The 24827-nt window shown below is 37.4% G+C and overlaps 2 protein-coding genes across 4 annotated transcripts; both read right to left on the minus strand.

The window, feature by feature from the left end:
* Window positions 1-16504: 16504 nt before the first annotated feature.
* LOC145137844 (HVA22-like protein k) lies at window positions 16505-19658 on the minus strand. 3 transcript variants are annotated; one of them, XM_079071983.1, is made up of 9 exons: window positions 19408-19658; window positions 18588-18641; window positions 18382-18440; window positions 18201-18298; window positions 18059-18110; window positions 17882-17945; window positions 17644-17739; window positions 17293-17365; window positions 16505-16822 (listed from the first exon to the last, which is right to left on the minus strand). In XM_079071983.1, the coding sequence occupies exons 2-9, from the start codon at window positions 18624-18626 to the stop codon at window positions 16710-16712; spliced, it is 594 nt and encodes a 197-aa protein (XP_078928109.1). In that variant the 5' UTR covers window positions 18627-18641; window positions 19408-19658; the 3' UTR covers window positions 16505-16709. The 3 variants fall into 3 exon arrangements, with proteins under 3 accessions (XP_078928109.1, XP_078928108.1, XP_078928107.1); XM_079071982.1 differs by having other exon boundaries at window positions 18588-18661; XM_079071981.1 differs by having other exon boundaries at window positions 18588-19658.
* Window positions 19659-21096: 1438 nt separating this feature from the next.
* Window positions 21097-21777, minus strand: LOC145139990 (uncharacterized). Its single transcript, XM_079073621.1, has one exon. The coding sequence runs from the start codon at window positions 21775-21777 to the stop codon at window positions 21097-21099; it is 681 nt and encodes a 226-aa protein (XP_078929747.1).
* Window positions 21778-24827: the final 3050 nt, after the last annotated feature.

The following is a 24827-nucleotide window of genomic DNA, read 5'->3' on the forward strand; positions in this document are numbered from 1 at the left end:
CCAGAAGATCTTCCGGGAATACCCCCAGAGCGACAAATCGAATTCCGAATCGACCTAGTGCCTGGAGCCACTCCAATAGCCAAATCACCCTATAGGTTAGCCCCTGCAGAAATGCAAGAATTATCAAGTCAACTAAGCGAACTCCTGGATAAAGGATTCATCAGACCCGGCTTCTCGCCATGGGGAGATCCGGTTCTTTTCGTTAAAAAGAAAGACGGATCCTTCAGGATGTGCATCGACTATAGGAAATTAAACAAACTCACCATCAAAAACCGGTATCCACTTCCACAAATTGATGATCTATTTGACCAGCTTCAAGGAGCTAGTTACTTTTCAAAAATAGATCTGAGATCCGGTTATCATCAACTCAAAGTCCGAGATGAGGACATTCCTAAGACTGCTTTCCGAACTCGATACGGTCATTACGAATTCGTCGTAATGCCCTTCAGTCTAACAAATGCCCCCGCTGAATTTATGGACCGCATGAATCGAATATGTCGCCCATTCCTTGATAAATTCGTCATCGTTTTCATCGACGGTATTCTCGTGTACTCTCGAAGTGAAGAAGATCATAGCTGACACCTTCGACAGATTTTAGAAACCCTACGGGCTGAAAAGTTGAATGCGAAACTCTCCAAGTGCGAGTTCTGGCTCCACAGTGTGAACTTCCTGGGCCATGTAGTCAGTCAAGAAGGAATACATGTGGACCCCTCCAAGATCAAATCAATCGAAAATTGGGCAATTCCGTCAACGCCAACAGAAATTCGTCAATTCTTGGGTCTTGCCGGCTACTACCGAAGATTCATTCAGAATTTTTCCAAGATAGACAAACCCCTCACCACGTTAACCCAAAAAGGCGTACCCTTCAAATGGACCGAAAAGCAAGAGTTTGCCTTCCAAACCTTGAAGCAAGCCCTCTGTAGTGCTCCAGTGATATCCTTCCAAACCGAAAAGCTTTTTACTTCTGTTTAGATGAGATAATCTTATGAACATGGTTTGATTGAGTGGTTGGATTAATATTGATTTGGTTATTCATCTTGTTAAGCTTGTTAAAGATCCTCATGTATTGATGATAAATATTTTTTGTTAATAAGTAAGTTATTGAGTTGCATGAACATCTTCTTGATTACTTGATTCATATAATTTTGAGAATACAAGATTGTATGCCTAGGAATAGTGAACATGAAACTAGGGTTAACTAGAAAATATGTAAATGAATGTGTGAGCATGTGTGATGAACAACCACATATGAGTTGATTGAATTGAACAAATTTGATTAGCTATTATTACAAGTCTTACTTGATACGAACTGAACACTAGGAAACTTGTTAGTTTAATCAACTGGCCACTGTTTAATTAACCTGTCTACTAAATAGTGAACATGAACCCAATCAAATTAGGAATTAGTAACCATTGACATATTGATCCATTGCACTTGCCACGAAATCAAACATAGGAATAAGTGCATCAAATCTGAACAGAAGTATCTTTTATCATTGAATCTAGTTGTCCTTTCTTGTTCTTCTTAATTGTTAACTGTATTTTGTTTGAGTGTTAATTGATTGTTTAAGTTTCTAGTCTTGCAAAACTAGAGAAACCCCCTTTTATATTGTTTTATTTACATAATATTAGCATTTATTTTAATTGTTTACCGTTCCCTGTGTTCGATACCCTACTTACATGAACTAAACTACTAATCGATAGGGACACTGCCTTTGTGTGTTTGTCTTTGTGTTTAAGTTAGTAGGATTAAAACTAGTACGTTTCACACACATCAAGTTTTTGGCGCCGTTGCCGGGGAACGGTTCTAATAGTTAATTTTATTTGCTAGCATTATCGATCCTTTGTGTGAGATTTATCTCATATAAAGTTACGAGTTTTTTTGTTTTAATATTTATTATTATGTATTTTCAAAATCTCGATGCTTTTGATGCTTTTCTTGAGGATGTAGTACAGGAAATTGAGCAAGAAGATGAGGAGTATGACTCAGATGAAGATTTGATGAAATTTGGAAGATGGTTAGATAACATCTTGTCTAACGAACAAGAACAATCTGAGTCACAAGAGCTAAAGTTACAAGATGAAGAATTTAATCCAGAAAAGGATTTGGAGGAGCTGGAAAGGTTGCTAGCAGAGAGGTCGGACGAAGAACAAGAACAAGCTGAAATGCAGGAACCAAGTTGTGGTTTGACCGTTAACACGACGTGGCCCCCTATTTTCCCAGATTGTGTTTCGAAACATAGGGTGATGACTCCAACTTTGGAGAAAGTTCTTAAGCGCGATCCATTTCTGATTAGTATGCAACCGGTTCCAACCCTTGTCAAGATTCTTGGGTTTTATGAATTCAAGCTCGTTTGGCTAATTTTTGAAGCAAAGAGCCAAATTTTACAAATTGGTCCACCAAAGAAGATATTCAATGCAACGGATGGATTGGCATTGAGTTTATTGGAAGTTTATTAAGTTGAGAGTCTAGCTAAAGACTCGCACAAAAAGAAGCGCTTGCGAAAGGCAACCCGTCATTGGAGTTTGCTTTTCTTTTTCTTTCTAAACTTCTAGTATTTAGGGATAATTTAGGATTTTTATTTTGATGTTTTTTTTATTATTACTTGGTATTTGTTTCTGATCTTTTCAAAATTTAGGGTGAGGGATAGCCTAAAAGAATAAAGCGTGAGGAATAAAAAGTGAGATCGAGTCTAAAACGAGAAGAATGGGAGAATTGAGTCTATTTACAAGTTCGGTGATTAAACAGCTGAAAGGATGTGCTTTTCCTGAAGAAAAATGAGGGGGAATATTACTACAATCATTTCCTCAAAATCCAGAAACGAACCTGAAGCTGGAGTTGTTTTTGTTCACTCAGTGAAGAAAACTTGTCGAGTTCCCTCTATAAACTCGACGAGTCCTTGCGGAAAAACCCGACTGTACCAGCTTTAACGACTCAACTCGGCGAGTTATCTATGGACTCGACGAGTTACTCTTTCTCTTACCTTCAAGTTGGTGATTTGATTACATTTGACAAGGGCAATTGGCTATACTATTAAAGATCAATTTCCAAGAATTTCCAAGACCTTTTTCCTCTATATTTTGGACCATAACCACACGAGATTTGACACCCAAGGCATGGATGAGTTGTTCCCATGTCCAAACGCAGCTGAAGTATGAGCTCAAAAGAAGAATATCAATCTCGCAACTTCTATCCCAGGGGAGTTTGTTCTAATTCTCTCTTTACGTTTATATTCTTTATCATGCATAACATGCAATGAGGACATTGCATAATTTAAGTGTGGGGTAAGGGGTTGATTACATATAGTGAAAAAGATTAGAATCCTTGGTTTGAAAAAAATTGCATAAAAAATTGCTAGGGTTAATTCAGAAAATTATGGTAAAAGCAATTAGGATTCATGTTAATATTGCTTTTGATGATTCTATGAAGACCCAAATGTTGAGTTGAGCCAATATACGTTATAATGCATTTGTGGCCCCTTTATTCTAGTGAAATCATGGGACAAAAACACAACCTTGCTAAGTTTGAGGGACGCAACATGTTTAGCATCGTGTACTTGAAATGTATCCAGGAAAAATAATATCTTTAGCCAATAAAGGATGAAGTTAAATCCCCTTGCGTAAGCATATGTTTTTTTTCTCTAGGTTTTTAGTTTGAGTGAAAAAAAGTTACAAAAAAAGAAAGAAAAAAAAGAGAAAAAAAGAGAAAAGAAAGAACAAAAAAGAGAGTGATGAAATGTTTGAAATGAAGAATCTACAAAGCTTTGAAGACAAAGAAGAAATATCAAGAAGAAAAACTACAAATTATTGAAGATACAAAGTATCAAGTGTTTCTATTGTAATTTTCTTTTCTAAGTTATTTTATCGTATGTGTGCTTGGGGGTTTAACCAAAAATGACTTGAGGTTAAGAAAGTTTTCTGCGGATGGATTCAGAGGGATGCATAAAATGAGCGTGTAACGCCCTGTTCTAAATTACTCAATTATAGAATTTCAGAGGCCAAGGCTAGGGACGTTCTAGTCTTTTAAGAGTCCTAGAGGTATTATTCGAGAAGGTTTTGGGCCAAGGAGTGTTGTTAGACGCGTAGAGCTTCTCGCCACCTTTCCGTGGATATAAAGTTCATCGGAAACGGATCTAGAATGAAGGAGTTATGACACTTTGAAGATATTGACATTTATGGCCCTTAATGGAAAAGTTTACAAGGCAGTCCCTAGCATGCACAAAGTGCACGCGTGTTTAGCTGGGTACGCCCAGCGTAGCGGGGCAAAAGATCGCGGATTTTTAAGGCGTACGCCCAACGTACGAGAATTACGCCCAGCGTACGCTAACAGCCTCTAAACCCTATTTTTGGGAGTGCCACTATATAAAGAACATAATGGCTTCAACCCTAGCCCCCATATCAGCCTCCCCTACCTCAGAAGAAACCCTAGAACGTCCCAACCTTCATTTTGTGAGATCTTGACCTTGAAAAGCTTATTTTGCTGGTTTAAAGCTTGGAAGAGAAAAGAAGAAGATTGGCAAGGAGGAACCTTGGAAGCTAGAGCTTATAGATCTGGGATAAGTGCTTCATTTCGGACCTCTACAAGGTAAAAAGTTTTGAGCTTGATGATTATTCTCTTAGATCTCTCTTAGTACAAGTTTATGGACTTTTTGGTCCCAACAATGGGTCTTTGAGACTTAAGCATGTTTCTAAGACCAGGGTTGCCTCCCTTAGAGTCATATGTGTCCCATAAGCAGTAAAGTTCCAACCTTTAGGACTTATATGAGTTCAAGCATGGGTTAAGACCTTCATCCATGGAAATAGATTATGGTTTTTGGAGTTGGGGCTTATTTGAGTCAAGGAAGCCATAAAGTAAGCAACTTTATGGTTTAAGACGTGAAATAAGACTTGGATCTGAGTTGGTAGCTTCTGAATCGAGGTATTCAGCTCTTAATAGAGAAAGGACTTAACAGAGCATTAAGCCGAGCGTACGTGCAGGTACGCCCAGCGTACACGTCATCGAGCCTGTACGCCCAGCGTACATTGAATTACGCCCCGCGTAACGCTGCCAGTTTGGGCCTTGAGTATTTGGGCCTCGGTGTGGGCTGTGCTTTGGACTTTGGGTCTTTGGGCCTTAGTGGGCCATCAGGAGTCAGGGAATATGGGCCAAGTATGGGTGTTGGGCTTAGGGTAAGGCCCAATAAAGATATTGGGCCCAATGTAGCAAATTGGGCCATTAGTGGGCTTGGGAAGCCTACCTAGGGTTTGGGCCTTTATATATTATGCTTGGGCCTTAGTTATGGACTATATTGGGGTAGGGGTAAAATAGTAATCTTACCCTGAGAAAAGACTATGATATTGAGCTAAGTAATATTATGATCTTGGTAGCTCGGGGAGCCGAGGAAGCAGCAGTCAGGGAATTTCCAGTCAGCAGTAGAGGGTTATCAGCAAGTTCAGCAGTGCAGGTGAGTTTCCCTTTGTGTGGATGGGTCTACGGCCACAATGCCGGCCCATGTAGTTATGAGTAGGAAGACCCGGGGGTTAGCCCTAGGCACTGTTGCTAGTATGATATTCAGGACCAAGGTCCAATGTCGGGCGGGTGCCCAAGGAATGGTTTGCATGATAGAGTATACTTGTTGTCTGTGTGATACATGTATGTGCCTGGTAGGGAGGTGAGTGTGGGCGAGGTCCCGTATCTCACCAATAGCAGAGTATGGACGGTGTTCTATATCTCATTAGCAGCAGAGCAGGGGCGAGGCCCAAGTTAGAAAAAGAGTGAGTGTGGGCTGGGCCCGTATCTCACTATCAGAAGGAGTGTGGACGGGGTTCCACAACTCATCACTAGCAGGATAAGGGCGAGGCCCAAGATAGGCGAGGCCATAGAACAGGATTCAGTAGTATATGTTCAATTATGTGTTGTGGTATGTTTATGTGTTAGTATATGTTAGCGGGCGGGGCCCAGAGACAGGCGGGGCCTAAGAGAAACAGATCTGTATCCGAGCGGGGCTCGAAGCCAAGCGGGGCCTGGAGCGGCGGGGCCGTTGTAGCGGGCGAGGCCCGAAGTAGCGCGCGTGGCCCAATATTTGCAGTATGTGATTATGCAGGGTATGTGGTAGGTTGGGGAACTCACTAAGCTTCGTGCTTATAGTTTTCAGTTTTGGTTTCAGGTACTTCCGGTAGCGGAGGGAAGAGCTCGGGATGATCGCATGGCACACACCATAGTTAGTCAGCCTGGGATGTTTTACTCTGATGAAATGAACAAGTGTTTTGGAAATGAAACTATGATTTGTCATATAAACCTTTTTGTATGTTTGAATGACTTAACGCTATGAATTAGTAATGTTTTAAAAGAAATTTTTGGACTCGAAATTTGGGATGTTACAGAGCGTTGTTCAAAAGAAGTGGGCGAGTGTTTATGAGGATTGTGAGTATTTAGGGTTAGGGGGTCCTTAGGAAAAAAATTAGACACAAATGCATGTGTTGCAGTATTGGCATAATGGCCGGGTTCAATTGGGATTGTCTTATGTGGTACTAGTGTGTTAAAATTCAGTTTTGCTTGGGGGCAAGCAAAAGTCAAGTGTGGGGTATTTTGATATGGACATATTTAGTTATAAAATTCATGCATTATCTTAATACTTTATGTTGATTTTATCTCATTTAATGAACAAAAGATGCTTAATTAGTTTTCAAATTTCATTTTCAGCAATAAAGACATGCTCGGAAGGAAAATGAAGTGGAATTGGCGATTGGAAGCTTGGATCTTGGATTTTGAAGAAAGAAGGATGTTGTTGGACAATTTGACCCCTCGTCAGTATTTTGGCTATATCTCATGAACCGTAACTTCGATTGACGAGATTCAAAATGTTCTGAAAACTAGACACGATTTCGGACGACTTTCGTGTTTTGAGAAAATGTTGATTCCAAACGGACTCGACGATTTGGTCAGAATGTTCCCGATTCAAAGATGCCTTGCTCTACACGCTGTATACGCGAATTGTAGAAAAAATTCGTCGAGTTATTCTTAAAAAGTCGACGAGTTGGGTTGATTTTTGGTAACTATAAATAGAGAACATATATGCCCGAAACCCTAACACTTTCTGGAGGCTAGCTGCGATTATTGAAGATCAGAAGGGTTCTTGGAGCTTCAGTTTTCGAGATTGCAACCTAAGAGACAATTTAGAAGAGAATCAAAGGAAAATAATTATTATTCTTTTCTTAATCTTTGTTTTGAACCATGTTTGAATCATTAGATTTTGAATTTAGGTTATTACTTGCTACAGATATGAGCTAAAAGCTTTTACTTCTGTTTAGATGAGATAATCTTATGAACATGGTTTGATTGAGTGGTTGGATTAATATTGATTTGGTTATTCATCTTTTTAAGCTTGTTAAAGATCCTCATGTATTGATGATAAATATTTTTTGTTAATAAGTAAGTTATTGAGTTGCATGAACATCTTCTTGATTACTTGATTCATATAATTTTGAGAATACAAGATTGTATGTCTATGAATAGTGAACATGAAACTAGGGTTAACTAGAAAATATGTAAATCAATGTGTGAGCATGTGTGATGAACAACCACATATGAGTTGATTGAATTGAACAAATTTGATTAGCTATTATTACAAGTCTTACTTGATACGAACTGAACACTAGGAAACTTGTTTGTTTAATCAACTGGCCACTGTTTAATTAACCTGTCTACTAAATAGTGAACATGAACCCAATCATATTAGGAATTAGTAACCATTGACATATTGATCCATTGCACTTGCCACGAAATCAAACATAGGAATAAGTGCATCAAATCTGAACAGAAGTATCTTTTATCATTGAATCTAGTTGTCCTTTCTTGTTCTTCTTAATTGTTAACTGTATTTTGTTTGAGTGTTAATTGATTGTTTAAGTTTCTAGTCTTGCAAAACTAGAGAAACCCCCTTTTATATTGTTTTATTTGCATAATATTAGCATTTATTTTAATTGTTTACCGTTCCCTTTGTTCGATACCCTACTTACCTGAACTAAACTACTAATCGATAGGGACACTGCCTTTGTGTGTTTGTCTTTGTGTTTAAGTTAGTAGGATTAAAACTAGTATGTTTCACACACATCACATGTATATTCATTGTGATGATTATTCAATTGTTAGTCACATGAGCCCCCAGACGTTTCCGCCGTCAGGTTCGGGGGTGTGACAGGTTGGTATCAAAGCAATGTTTATAGTGAACTAGCATATCTAACCATACATGATATGCAACTATAAACACAGTGGGACTAAATAACTCTGAACAAAACAAAAATCTCACACTTATGTGCGTATACTAGGATAATAATCTAACAACATCTAATAAAAGCTTCTGGAGGAAATTGAACATTATGATTAAACCTGGGCAGTTATGTAATCATATTAGGGATAAGTATAGTCTGGTCAAATTTATTTATTCAGAATATGACCAACATTTGTTCGGGAGTAATCATAGCGGGAAATGAATCCAAAAGCCTACCTTAGTCTCCAAAAGTCTAGGGAACCCAAAACTTAAATAACTAAAAATATACTACATAAAATATTCAAAACGTGATTTATTTATGCACCCTCGTGCAGTCAGTATGGCTGGTTTCCACCACCCTGGAGATCCCTACTTTCCCAATCAGGGAAATAACGGATGGCTAGAGGAATCCAACGAGGAACCTGAAGAGGACCCCGTGGAAGAGGAGGAACCGGAAGAAGAAATCGAAGAGGGACAAACCACAGAGCCGCACGGGCATGCACCTACAAAGATTTCGCCAACGCCAAACCTCGAACCTTTAATGGGACAGGAGGCATAATAGCCCCGAAGAGATGGATCGAGAAGGTAGAATCCGTTTTCAAAATCTGCGGATGTCCGGATGAGTGTAAGGTCAAGTTCGCAGCCTGCACGTTCATTGACCAAGCCCTTTCCTGGTGGAATGGTCATGTGAAGGCCATGACACTCCCGGTGGCAAACGCGATGTCGTGGGAAGAGATGAAGGAGATGTTGTTAGCAGAATATTGTCCTAGAGGTGAGATTCAAAAGATGGAACAAGAGTTGTGGAACCTCACAGTTCAAAACTCCAACATCGACGCATACGTATCCCGGTTTAGTGAGATATCTCTTCTGTGTCCCGGAATGATCACCTCAGAAGGAAAAAAGATTGAGAGGTTTATCTGGGGATTGACTGCACCTATCCAAGGGAATGTCATTGTGGCAAACCCTGAGACGTTTGATAGCGCCAAGAGACTGGCCAAGAAACTGTACGATCATGGCAATAAGAAGGGCGCCAAGACAGTGGGAACGGAGGTTAAAAAGGAAGAAGATAACAAGAAGGGGAGAAACAACAACAGAAAGGGGAAGCAAAACTCGGAATCGTCTAAGAAGCAACAAACGGTGTCTGTCCATGCTGCAACACAAGCTACCACCACACCACATGTTCCAGCCTCATCCACACCAAATGCTTCAAAGCAGTATTCAGGAAATTCTTCCCAAGTGTAACAAATGCAACTTCCACCATCATGAAGAGTGCAGAGAGATGAGTTGCACAAGGTGCAACCGGAAGGGCCATACAACAAAGTATTGTAGGACTCAACTCCCACAGAACCAGATGACAAACAACAACAACAACAACAACAACAACAACAACAACAACAACAACAACAACAACAACAACAACACCAATGTTGGAGCCAACTATACCTGTTACGGATGTGGGAAGACCGGGCATTTCAGGCAAAACTGCCCCAACGCGAACAATCAAGGGGCAGGAGCAGCAGGGAGAGTGCTGACAATGGGTCAGGGTGAAGCAGTGCAGGACCCAGTCGTTGTCACCGGTACGTTCCTACTTAACAACTCGTATGCATGCATCCTATTTGATAGTGGGGCGGAACGAAGTTTTGTTAGTAATAAATTCAAACACTTGCTAAATCAACAACCCCAGAAGCTCAACGAAGCCTTTACGGTGGAAATGGCTAATGGGAAATCAGAAACAACAGAAGATATCTATATAGGATGTACGTTAGCACTAAACAATTACACCTTCCAAATAAACTTAATGCATGTAAATATTAGGAGTTTTGATGTGATCATCGGCATGGATTGGTTAAGCCCCCATCATGCCGATATTATGTGTCACGAGAAGGTCGTTCGCATTCATCTTCCTAATCACGAAACCCTAATAATCTACGGAGATAAACCCGGTGCAAACCTTCGCCTTATCTCATGTATCAAGGCGCAAAAGAGTCTACAAAAGAAGAACTACGCATTCCTTGCTCACGTGGTGGACAAAACCAAAGAGGAAGCGAGCATTCACAACATCCCAGTGGCATGTGACTTCCCGGACGTGTTTCCAGAAGATCTTCCGGGACGCATTCCTACCACCCTCAAACGGATTGTCAGAGTGAGCGTACCATCCAGACACTCGAGGATATGCACCGAGCTTGCGTGATTGACTTCGGAAAATCATGGGATGCCCATTTGCCTCTGATCGAATTCTCTTATAACAACAGTTACCATACGAGCATCAAGGTTGCTCCCTTCGAGGCTCTCTATGGTCGTAAATGTAGATCGCCCCTATGCTGGGCCGAGGTGGGTGACACTCAACTAGAAAAAGGGAAATCGACAGCCAGTGCTCTTACAGGACCTGAAATCATTCGTAAAACAACCGAGAAGATAGTCCAAATCAAAGCTCGACTTCAGGCATCGCAAGACCGACAGAAGAGCTATGCTGACAAGCGGCGAAAGCCACTAGAATTTCAAGTCGGGATCGCGTGCTATTAAAGGTCTCTCCATGGAAGGGAATGATTCGATTTGGGAAAAGAGGAAAATTGAACCCGCGGTACATTGGAATGTTCGAGATTCTTGCCCGGATTGGTCCAGTGGCTTACAAGCTGCAGCAACCCGTCGATCTCAGCAACGTACACCCAGTGTTCCACGTCTCGAATCTGAAAAAGTGTCTATCAGATGAAACCCTTGTCGTTCCTTTGGAAGAGATAGAGATAAACGAGAATCTCCTGTTCGTCGAAGAACCAGTTGAGATTATGGATAGGGAAGTGAAGCGTACAAAGCAAAGTCGCATCCCGATCGTGAAGGTTCGATGGAGCGCAAAACGTGGACCGAAATTCACATGGGAACGTGAAGACCAGATGAAGCAAAAGTACCCTCACCTATTCTTTCCTTCACAAACCTAGTTTTCAAAAGAATTTCGGGACGAAATTCCCTCTAACGGGGGGATGATGTCACAACTGGCATTTTAGCTAGGAAATTCTATTCCTGTGTTACCATTCAACTATTGTAAAACTTATATTCTAAGCAAATCTCACTCAATGCTCAGTTAGATTCATCAATTATATTCATTAAAGAGTCTGCAGCCCTAAGATCCATGGTTTAAGTCCATATTGGACTAGGAGTTCCTTATTGGGCCTAATGGACCAATAAGCACCCAATTCAACTTTTTAGAAGCCCTAATTGGATCCTAATTGGACCCAATTCATAAATCTAAAACATTTTGGACCAATTGGGTCTAGAATGATTCATTCTAACCCTAAGGGGCCTTATTGGGCCATAATTAATCCATTTAACCTTAGCGAGCCATAAGCCATTCTTTTATTCTAATTGGGCCGTGAATGCTTCCAAGAGCCCAATGGGCCGAAAAATTTTATGTTTAGGATCCAAATATCCTAGCTAAAGTTAATGGGCCCAAACTACTCCACCCTTTCTTCTTGGCCCAAAATCTCGGCCCATGTATAAAACAAAAAAAAAAGGAAAAGAAGTGAAATGGGGAGGGTTGACTTTGGGAGGTGCCACCTCCATTTTATACATCATATATCCATGCAAGGACCAACATGTATCCATACTAGTCACTTCATCTCTCTCTCTCCCCTCCTTCTTCTCGGCCGAATGTAACACACACACACACACTACACCAAATTCTCTCCATTCTCTCAAGGATCATCCATCTTCTTCCTCCAAAATTCTCAAGATTTAGCTTAGGTTTCAAGAGGATTTTCACAAGATAATCATCATTCTTGGTAAGCCTTTACAAACTCAAGTTTTATAACTCCAACTTCATGATAGATCACTCTTTTAAACAAAGTTTTTGGTGATCATACTCCTAGAAATCTTCTTAAGTTCGAGATCTACTCAAGGAAGTTGCTAGGGCCGAAAATCACTTCATCTTTCCACTTCTTCTTCCAAAAACCGAAACATCAAGCAAAGGTGACTTCATACCCCCTTTATTTTCGGTTTTCATATGATTTTTGGGGGAGAATTCAAGTAAAATGTGTAGATCTATGTGTTATATGCATGTTTTGTGTGAATTCTTAGTTTATTTGGTAAAAATGTGTTAGATCTTAGTGAATCTCGAAATTTTAAGTATTATGTAGCAAAGATCTAAGAACTACAACACTATATACATCATATTATCAATCCAAAAGTGAACACACGTTTAAGATGCAAAAGAATTCAACAAAAACCTTGTTAAAGGTCAAAGATGTCAAGAAAACAAAAGATAAGGGTAAAAAGTGAAAATTTTGTTTTTAAAAGGGCCAAACAGGTCCTACATGTATAAAAAGGTATTTTTATGCTAAACATATTTTAAAAAGGGTCAAAAATGCAAATTTAAGCTTATTCGGCCAAACTTTTGGGCCTCACGGCCTTTGGGCCCAATTTGCGAAAAAAATGAAGTTTTAAGGTTTAAAAATGTTATTTGGCCAAGGTTTGAGTCATAAATGTAAATAAACCAAATTTAGAGGTGAAAATATCATTTATTTTCAAATTGGACCAAAAATGTAAAGTTTTCCAAAAATTGGGCCGAAAGTGTAAACTTTTACAAACAAGGGGCTGAAAATGTATTTTTCTGCGAAACAGGGTGCTAAATGTAAAAACATAACATTTTGGGTTAAAACCGTAAGTTTCTAGACATTTGGGACAAAATTACAAATTTTTATAAATTATGGACTAAAGTGTCATTTTTACAAAACTTTGGGCCTTAATTAAAGATTGGAGTATTATTGGCCAAAAATGTCATTTTTACAAAATGAAAGCTTTTTTATCATCAATCTATTAAGTCTCGAACTAAAACAAACAACCGAATCAAACGAACGAACAAAATACGTCAAAAACTATTTATTGGGCCAAATATTCACATTTCTTGGCCATTGGGCCCTAAGGGCCCAATTAAGTGTGAAATGAGCCCAATGTTTTCCATGACATGTTTATTGGGCTTTATGGCCCACTTACATGTTAATTTCGGCCTAAGTTATGGATTACATGTTTATTGGACTTTTGTGGCCCATTTACATGCCTATTGGGCTTAAATTACCCTTTTACATGTGATTGGGCCTTTGTGGGCTAATTACATACTAATAGGGCTTGGAATGGAAATTTCATGTGTTAGTAAGCCATAACGATACCCTTATGTAATCATTAAACTTCGTAAACTGAATCATGTACCTTTCGAATACCAAAAACATCTCACATATACGTAAACATTAAACATAGTACAAAAAGAGGTTGTGAATCTAGTGAGACTTGTCGGTTGGCACCACTGAGTGTACAATCATAGCTTGTAGTTATAATCATAGTTTCCTGGTAGGAAAGCGGGAGTTTATGTATAGATCTATACGGGGTGACCCCTCACGCCTTAGTTGTTCGCTACAGCTAGACTAGGCCAGTCTAGGGCGACAACATCCTTAGCAAGACCGGCATTTGGAAAAATACCAAGACGGGCCACCTAGTCATTATCATGCATGGTTATAACGGCTCATATAGGGATTCAATACCAAAAGTAAACTTTCGAAGATAAACTCTTCGATTGTGTCAATATAAAACAACTTATTTAACGATATAAGAATTTAGACATTGTTATAAAACAGAAAATATCGGATTTTCTGGGGGAAATTATTCATATACATTTATCATTTATTCACAATACAATGAAACTAAACTACTCTTTTATAAACTATAGCTATGAAATTCACACATGCATTATACTTGATTTTCACAACATTTTCAGACATTTTACAGAAAATATCGGATTTTCTGGGTTTTTATGAAAGATACAAAGACTTTTACTCAAACCTACTTATGAACTCACCAACATTATATATGTTGACCGTTTTCAAAATAACTTATATTCTCAGGTAATCGTTAAGCTGGAATATATGCAAGTGTGTATGGTTTCGTTTTATGTAATAGCACTTATCGTACTTTTAACAATTAGAACTTATGTATTTTAGCAATGTACTTGATGTAAACAATGCCAGTTGTATTATGTAATGTTGGTGATGATCGTGTTATGATTCATGTATATTCATGGTGATGATTATTTAATTGTTAGTCACACGAGCCCCCGGAAGTTTCCGCCGTCTGGTTCGGGGGTGTGACAGCTAGGCGTACAAGCAAGTACGCTTAGCGTACAAGCCCTAAGGCAAGTATGTTGCCTGTACAAGCTGAGTACGCCCCGTGTACTCAGCAGGTTGGGCCTCAGATTAATGGATCTTCGGTTTGGGCCATTTTTGAACTTTGGAGCTTTGGGCCTTGTTGGGCCATCAGAATTCAAGTGTTTTTGGACTAGGAATGTTTTGGACCTTGGTTAAGGCCCATGATAGGGTTTGGGCCCAATTTGGAAAATTAGGCCATATTTGGGCCTTGGGTATTTAATGGGATTTTGGATTTCTGGATTGGGCCTTGGCTTTGGGCCAAGTTATGAAGAGGATAAAAAGGTCTTTACCCTAGTTTGGACACTTAGTGTGGGTCGGATCCGATTATTGATGGATGATTAACTTGTGATTGATAGTGCAGGGATTCTTATGGGCCAGCAGCCAGAGATTCTTTTTGTGAGATTCAGCAGTGCAAGGTGAGTTTTCCTTATTGTACTTGTGGGTCGAAGGCACCAATGTCGGCCCATTGTATTGACATCCTGTTATGCATACTATCGTGCTATAGTGATCTGTTAGATCGGTATCCTGGTATATAGGATGATGCTATGCTTAGTGATCTATAGATATGTCTGTCTTCCTGTAGACTGTTTATATGTTTATCTGTTATATATGGGCACATATTATTGGTGGTTGAGGTTTTACCGCTATGTGCATGAGCCAACAGACCGGGGCATTCCAACCCGATGGTTGATTGGGTTCGAGGGTATTCCATCCCGAGGATGACTGGACCCGTTGTATATTGGCATTTCAACCCGATGGTTGATTGGACCCGATATGATAGTATGGTATGTGGTGAGGCTGGACTGCTCTGTGCGTCAGTCAATAGACATGGGGTATCCCAACCTGATGGTTGATTGGACCCGACATGTTTGGTATTCCAGTCCGATAATTGATTAGGCCAAACTGCTTAGGGTGTGAGGGTATTCCATCCCGAGGATGAGTGGGCCCATCGTAGACATGTCTGGTATTCCAACCCGAGGATGATTGGGCCAGGCATGAGTGTTTGAGCATGCTAGTTGTCATTATCTATTGTGTGGTGGTATTTTGGGGGAAACCCACTAAGCTTCGTGATTACAATTTGGTTTATGGCTTCAGGTACCTCGGAGGATAGTGGCAAGGCGATGGCATGACCGTACACATCCTTGGTTTTACGACTGAATGGATCTTGGGAGGCTCTGATTTTAAATAATGTTTTGGAAATACTAATTTTTTAAACACTTTTATTAGTAAATGGGTTGTTTTGAAAAGTTTAAATTTGTTGAAAAATCTGAAGAACAATTCCATGGAGCTACCTACGAGGAATGAACTTTTGCTCCGCCTCCGAGGAATCGATCCGTCATTTTTTTTTGCCACATCGATTCCTCGGAGGAATTGTTCTTCATTCCTCGGAGTATAAGTTAATTTCGCGGAGCCCTCGAAGGTAGCTCTGCGGAATCCATGTATATATTTGGAAAATGTCATTTTATTGTCTGTTTTTTGCAATGTTCTAAAAAGCTCGTCATGACGCCCCATGACTCCAAGACTTGTACTTGCCGTCAAGCTTCGACAAAATGTCGTCTTAAGTCACATATGTATATAAAAATGAATAATAGTATAATATATATATATATATATATATATATATATATATATATATATATATATAAAATTGTCGCCTTAAATCACGCTTTACAAACGACGTGGCTCGCAACGACTAAAAAAAGCTTGAGGCTTGACATTGCCGCCAAGTTACGTCTTGCATTATATAGAACATTGATTTTTTGTAATCTACCCCAAAGGAAAATATAGGGACCATATGGGTATTTTTTTACTATTTATTTGGGTATTTTTTTAAATATAGGACAAGATTTTTTTCTAGAGAGTAAATAACATAAATGGTCCATGGAGTTGTAAAAAAAATCTAACCATATGGTGCCTATGTTTGTCATTTGTTAGGGAGAATGTCTCTATGTTTTTATTGAACCCATGTAAAATGACTAAATGCTTTTCTTTTAACATTTTTTTCTTGTTTTTTTTTTTAATAATATTAAATGTAATCTCGGTCCTAGTCATATCAAATGTAGTAGAATATACCCTGAAACAACTATTTTAATAAATCAAAGAGCTCCTAGAAATGCATTGTAGACAACAGTCGCAATATTGTAGGAAGGAGGGATGAAAACTCTAATAAGGAGTTTAAAAATACAGACAATGTTTTTTTAAGCATGAGGTAGAACTAGAAGCCTAAGGATGCTGCAGGATAGATGCGTCCTCATCATCATTATTATCATCATCATCATTTAATTTCATCAGTCGAATCAGAGGTTTCCACCTGTTCACGTGGGTCCACAATTGCTCTTATCTCTTGTGTTGCAACAGGTTGACTGCTACCGTTGACCAACTGCTTCCCTGATGAAAAACTAATGAAATCAGAAAAAGAATGGAACGCTTAATTTATTCCATTGAATGGATATTATTGGAAAAGATGTTTGGCTGATGGAGAATGGAATGGAATTCCGTTTCATTTTGTTAATTTCCATTCCTTAGTCAGGGGCTATTTTTTTTAATTCTGTCATATAATAATATGTAAATAACAATTTATTTTTTAAAATTAACTAGTTAACTAGAAAATATATTTTTTATTAAAATTGATTCCAATGCTACAGGATAACCATATACGGTGATGGAATGTAATGACTCATTTCATTATCTTGCTTATTCCATTCCATTACTTTGTCATTCCATTCCATCCAACCAAACATACCCTAAGTGACTTTTTTTTTTCTAATGACAATGAGTTTGCAACAAGAAACCAACTATGATTTTTTAGAAAGACAATCATTTATATAACAAACAAGCAAAAGCATAAGAAGATATACCTGACATCAGAATCTTAATAATTTTAGTCTTCATGAATTCAAACTCGCCTTGATGAGCACTGATGAATTTATCCTGAAATTGTTTTCATATATAATCATTCAATGACTAAATCAATATAATGGTATAATCATTAATACAGAAAACAGTCAAGTGGCTAAATCATAAAAGGAGAAACTACATTGTTCTTTTCAGTATTTCGCCCAAATAAAACCGTTGTTTTGAGGCATAGTGAGTTTGAGCAAACACCATGTTTTTAGAACTTGTCGGATTAACTTTGATGACTTTTAAAAAACTAAACTACATGAATCAGTTGATTAGGAAACAAATAAAATGTGAAGATGTTTAATTACAATTTTGTTGTAAAACAACCCCGCAATTTGATCAAGCCTAGCTTCATGTCTCGATAAGAAAGGAAGCAAATGGTTCATGTATAATTGCTTAGCCCCCTGAAAAACAGCAAAACAATTAACATGTGGAACTAAAAGAGACATACTATATTAATAATAGAATGAGAATCAGACATTAGCTGGTTGAAATGGAGAATAAAAGAAAAGGGATAACAAATAAAATTATAAAAAGTTTGTTTACACTTGTGGTGGGAAGCTGGAGCCATGCAAGAAAAGCAAACTTGATGTGATAATAAAGTGGAAACCTGAAAAAAGTAAACAAAAAGACTTTCTTGAGATTCATGGAGACTTGAGAATGCTAATAGTTATACCAAAAGAAAGAAAAAAAAAGGTTTTTCTGTTTGAAGATAATAAATACCAGGATATGAATCTGTCTGCAAATATCTCTCCAACACTAAAAGACCCATAAACTGCAAAACTTATATATACATGTAAATACTAAATAGCAACAGTTCATCAAATCAAAATTAAAGAGTACGAATATAGCATTCACTAATTACCTGCCCAGTATAAAAGCCACTTGTGTTGCTCATTTGGATCTTTGGCTTCTATTGCTTTGAATGTGGAGTAAACTGGTAATGCAACCCCCACAGTGCAGCTGCACAAACAATAATTAATCATCAGATTTTAATGAATGATAATATATTATATATAGAGCCTCATTATTTGAAAGCTTATTACCATGCTGTTTTGATTACAATATTGGAATTAAGGGGAACAAGAAGCAATCTCAAACCAGCCTGCAGTAGTATATATTAGTAAAACAATATCATAAAATCAGTTCAGATCAAAGGTGAAGAACATGGGATCGGAGAAGATGCTAAATTTACTATAATAACAGAAGAAGATTCCTAACATACAGAAGATATAATATGGAGTTTGATTACCTTCGTCGGCATATTAATTGATGATCCGAGGGACGCCATTGGAGCAAGAAGAGACTGTGATTAAATTCAGTTGACTACACAATGATTATATTAATGATGGAAATGATGATTTTGTTATATAGGGCTTATACGTGTAACAGATTGCAGATATGATGAACGGATTAAACGAAGAGTCCGGTCTAGCCGTTGAAGCACATATTTACATCCCACTCCATAATTTTTCTCAGGTTGACGTAAAGGTCCATAAAATTTGACTTTAGGATCGATGTAGCTTCTACTTTTATTATATTTACTGGGAGAATTGCAAACAATATCATAAATCCTAGTAGTTTTTCAAGTTTGACGACATATCAATATTTACAATTGGTTTTTTTTTTTTTTTTTTTTTTTTAGTTATGCAAATTATTGACGATGATGTGAGATATTTTCTTAATATTGTAATTGGCATGCCTTCTAAAATACAATTGTTTGTTGTTAATCATGTCATGAAAAATGGTGTTAATCTCGCAAGAAGAAATTGTTGTGGTTGCATTGGGTTTTGTTAAATTTTGTTTGGTAAATATTGTATTCTTCTATTTGACATCTAGCGAATTGTGATTTTGACTACATCTCTATCACCAATTTGTTTAAGGGCATTAATGTATACTGCTAGAACGTAGGTATTTTAGTCTTGACATACACACAAGGTTTGTGTAATAAATAATATACCAAGAACATGCTATTGTGGATGTGTTAACTTCTTATGGTTGCTCTAATTGTCAATCTCAATTTTGTGGGTTCTAAATCTAGTAATTTATGACATGTTTAAGAGTCTACTTACAGTGTTACCCTTGGACCTGCTACTGATGAGGGAGAGCTTGTATTTGGTGTAGCACACATATTTTCATCCTTCATTGTAAGCTCAAATCTTTCATATCTTATATGAATTTTGATTCAAGAAGTTTGATTCAATTTTCTTTCTATGAAGCTTGATTCAAGAACTATCACCCTGCTTGGGCACGTGCATTCATACTTGATCCATTTTACCTCATTAGAGACACAAGTGGGAAATACTTGCCCCCTTTCGAATACCTAACTCCAGAACAAGAATGCAAATAAAGCGAGTGATGTATACATATTGTTTGTTTTTACCTCATATTAAATTAAGGGTTAGGTTCTTTTTGTTGTGTTTTTTTAATATAACATTTTTTTCATTTAAATAAAACTAGGATGCTAATGTTGGGTAATCTTGACATGGGTCATGGGTTTATTGAAGTTATGGGTATGGGTAGTATTTGATTGTTTGTTTAATGTTTGAATAAAATAGCTTTGACCAAGTTCAAATATAGAGAAAACGTGTGGATATACTTGGTCACTATAGGGTGCTTTTCTTTAGGAGTAATGGCTAGTTTTTAGGCTTTAGGTTGTTTATTCCCGTTGGTTTTTTGTAGGCTATTTATAGACAATTGTTTTTTATTAATATAGTGAAGTTGAGTCCAGAATAAACAAAAGTCTCCATCTGTTTTTTCCTCTTATATTATCGTGTGCTGCAGCAACAACAGGAACCTGTTTTCTTTCCTTCTTATTGTTCAAAGGTTGTAGGGGCTGTTACAACAGCTAAATACCCTCTATTACTAAATTTGACTTTTTTCATATGCGTTTAGATCATCTGTTATACCCCACCACATACCACATATGTGGTGGGTGCCACGTCAGCACCATATTCCCTTACCACTAACATGAGATACCTACCACTAACACATCACTCCACATCATTATTATTTTTTTAATTCAAAAATACAATAAAGTTACATTTTTTATAATTAAAAAACATTCATTTTTTTAAACTATGTTTTCATTAATTATAAAAATAAAATTACAACTTCAAACTACATTACTTAATTAATCTAGGAAAAAAAACATTACATTAATTTAAAAAAACAAACAAACATACATATAAAAAAAACTAATTTTCGTTCATGTTACGTTGGTACAAATGTTCCGCGACATCTTCTCGAAGATTGAAACACGTTTCACTGTTATGAATTTCAACAACTCGCTCTAAAAACTCATTCGTTCCGGGTACGAACTCCTCAATTGGAATGACAACGTCGTTCGGATCATACGTGCAAATCGCTCGACCTTCATCTTCAATAATCATATTATGCATTATAATACATGCTAGGTCCATTCGTTTAATTCTTTCTTTATCCCAGAGTCGTGTAGCATATTTCATTACATGTCATGTCTGCTTAAGGACTCCAAATGACCTCTTGATATCCTTTCTCACCGATTCCTATTTTTTTGTAAACAACTTTGCCTTTTCACTTCGAGGAACCAAGTATGCCTTCATCAATGTAGAATAATCCGGGTATATCTCATCACCAAGGTAGTAACTGTATTTGTACGCGTGCCCGTTCACCATGAACGTCATATCAGGTGCTTTGTCGGTCCAAATATCGTTGAAAAGAGAAGACTGGCCAAGAACATTAATGTCGTTGTTAGACCCCGCTACCCCGAAAAAGGCATGTCATATCCACAAATCTTGAGATGCAACAGCTTCTAGGATGATAGTTGGTTCACCTATATCTCCTCGAGTGAACTGACCACGCCATGCATTTGGACATTTTTCCCAAGCCACATGCGTACAATCTAGACTGCCAAGCATACCCGGAAATCCATGCCTCTCTTCATGAGCCGAATATAATCTCTCAATATCACGTTGAGTAAGTTTGCGCAAATATTGTTCGTGAAAAACCTCATACACACATGCAAAAAACCAATCTACACATTCAATTGCGGTCCTCTCGGATACTTTCAAGTATTCGTCAGATGCATCAAATGCTATATCGAATCCCAAATACCTAAGAGCATCCGCACATTTTTGTATACTACTAAAACTCATTCTTCCTCTAGCGTCGGGTTTTTGTTTGAAAAAATCATAACGAGATTCTAAAGCATTACTAATACGTAAAAATATAGTCTTATTCAGACGGAAACGACGTTCGAACGAGTCGTCATTATAAAGACAATTATCGGCAAAGTAATCACGTACCAATAAGTCGTGTGCGGCTTGACGATCACGATTGACGACCGCCCTTGGACGAGCAACATTCGAACTTTCTTCGTCGTGAATGTGTTGCACAACGTTGAAGAATGTCTCGACGAATTCTTCGTCGTCATCCGAGTCAAAAGTTTTTAAGAATTCCATGTGCTTGTGTTTTGTGGTTTTAGAGAATGAAGGTGTAAGTTTTGGTGAAAATAGAAGGTTTATTTATGTGTATTGAATTGAGTTTGAAAAAAAAAAGGCCAAATGGCCGTTCAACGGTCGAGAAAAGCAATCACCAATCACCTTTTGCGTTTAAACTCGTCGTCGGGAACACGAAGGACAACGACCACGCCCGACCACGATTTGTCAGGGTGGTGTGCACGAATTTTTCTCGTGGCCACATGGACCACGGATGCTCTCGTTGAGAGTATACCGTATGGTCTTATGTAACAAATGTGCCTTTCATTGAACATAGGAATGCGTACCGGTTGTTGTTCTTGTATGTGATCAAGCTTTAGTTAGGATGAGTTTTTATGCAACTTTTATCAATATAAAGTTTGTTATTTTAGTACTAATTATGATTATTATGCATAGATCTTCTACTTTTTCGGTTTTAGGGCTATTCTATCTCGAGTCTCTACTCAGCGTTTGGGTTATTTGGAGAGTGGCAGAGCCACATAGATAAGACATGGTGGAGCATGAGCACCAAATGTGAGCTATAAGTTATGTTGATTATAATTTATAAGCTTGTTTTTAGTGGAGATTATATTTGTTGATTTTACAAATGGATTTGAGTTGTAAAAAATTATGGAAAGATGGCAAGAACTTGTAGCTTTTACCTTTGTAAATTTTGTTGTGTAATCTTTCGATTGATGTATGTGTATATTAATGAAGAGGTTGGTGATTCTAGTTGTTTTTACAGAATAAAAATATGATTGTGAGTTCCATTATTTATATCAACTTAAAGAATAAATAGAACGCAAATATCTCTATCTTAAAATGGACAAATATAACTACATAAGATATAATCGTATAATACAAAGAGCAAAACCACAAAAAAAAAAATAATAATAAAGCATATTACCAAAGTTATTTATTTTACCATTATAGCTTATATTCAATCGGTTTTTGTCCACAATCATATGGCTTTTTATTTGGTCAAATAAATTAACTTGAGTAATAACATTTTGATAAAAATTTAGGATTTATGTTTAATTTGAATTTTGTGTGATATTTTGTAACTTTTTATATAATTATTCAACGAACTTATTCAGATCAGACAAAGACATTTCACTCAAAACAAAACAGTTTAGAAGGTTAAAATGGTCATTTTCATCATTCGACAAAGTCATTCAGAGGTTGCCAAACAACTCATTAGTCAGGAATTCTACAATTATTTGAGGAATTGTGAGATTATCTCACAATTGACACCACTTGAGACATCACAACACAATGGTGTAGCCGAGAGGAGTAACAGAATATTATTGATTATGGTTCGATTCATGATGAGTTGCACTATACTTCCAATCAATTTATAGGGTAATTCATGGAGAATGCTACAGGAGTCCTAAACATTGTACCAAAAAAAAAGGTTTCCAAACACCCTTTGAAATATGGAGTGAGGACATATTTAAAGGTCTGGTGTTGCAAGACTTACGTTCATTGTGAAACCTCAAGCTCTTAAACATGTCAAGTAAATCCTTAATATATATGAGATCAGTAAAATTTTGTTGACGAAACATCGTGTCTTAAACTAGAAAAATATTATTCTTATCTATCCATGTAACACTGCTAAACCGAAGATCGTATATAAGACAAAACTCCTCGCATCCAAAATGTAGCTTGTGTCCTCCAGCTTGAAAACACGACACATAATCATAAGATTCATGATGGATCATTGAAATCAACATTGTATTAGTAGAGGGTCCCCATTCATATTACGTAGCTCCAACCACGACCTGAATCATGAATTTCTAAATAGTGTTGTTCGATATATAGTGCCAGATAACATCTCCATTATTCCAGTCATAAAGTGCACCTTTGACTTGATAGTCAATAGGGTTATGTAATAGCCCCGGATCAAATGGCGTTTTAGACAATATCGAATCACAAGCGAAAATAACGTTACACATTTGCACACAAACAGTTACAAGAACATTGATACGAATTGAGTATTGATGGGCTCAAATACTATTAAAGCAAAAGTCTTATAGGGTTTATCTAGAAGGCCCAATAAAGGGTAAAACAGGAAATTCATTTGGGTCGGCTAGGATTATAATAAATAGAGAGAAAGGTCACAGTCTAGAAATTTGATCGTGTAATACTTTTGTATTGGCTCGTAAGCTTTCGGCTTAGAGAGAGGGAGATTTCCATGGGCAATCTTTTAGATTGTGTTATCATTTAATCAATTAGTTCAATTTCATCTCCGTCTTCCTTACAATCTCTTCTTTGTTTCTGTTGATTCATTAAACCCTAATTTCTGTTCCTCATCAATGTGAATAACTTAAACCTTTTGCACATGGTTAACAGATTGTCATGAAGGTCTCATGGACTTGCATGAACTATTCACTAGAGTTTCATCATTCACGTTGGTTCCAATTCCCTTTACATTACTTCAATTTCGTTCAAGGAAATGGTGTATATGCTTATCAAATCCAAGTAACTAAACAAAATAACATGAAATACTAAAACTCGCTTCCCAGAGTGTTCGTGTAACGGTTACGCTTAATATATACCAAAAAAAACAAAGGTTTATTGATTACTTACTTGCATATCATTCATGTTTGTCAACAACCGAAGATCCTTAGGTGCAAACTAAAATGATGATCTTTACTTTTTTTTTTGTGGGAAGAACAAAATAGAAAGTACCATCATACCACGATGATGAAAAATAACTTTTGAAAAGTGCGGACTTTTGTGACCTTTTGTCTTATGTCATCACTTCGTGAGGTTTGGTTTGCATACCTAATGCTACCCCAAAGCATACTCTTCAAATATATGGTCATTTTGTGGGTGATTATTTAGTTAGTAATTAAAACTTTTTATTTTATTTAGGGTGGTGTTTGGGATTTTGTACCACTAATAAGCATTTAAAAGCGATTGGATTATTTGAAAATACCTTGTGATTTAAAAAAGCAAATTTTGATAAGTTGTTTTCTTCTAACTTATTTGAAAGTGCTTCTAAATTTATTTGAAAGTTTGTATTATAAGTA

This window comes from Lactuca virosa, chromosome 9, assembly GCF_052849685.1.
Source record: "Lactuca virosa cultivar CGN04683 chromosome 9, Lactuca_virosa_CGN04683_v6, whole genome shotgun sequence".
Taxonomy (NCBI): Eukaryota; Viridiplantae; Streptophyta; class Magnoliopsida; order Asterales; family Asteraceae; genus Lactuca; species Lactuca virosa.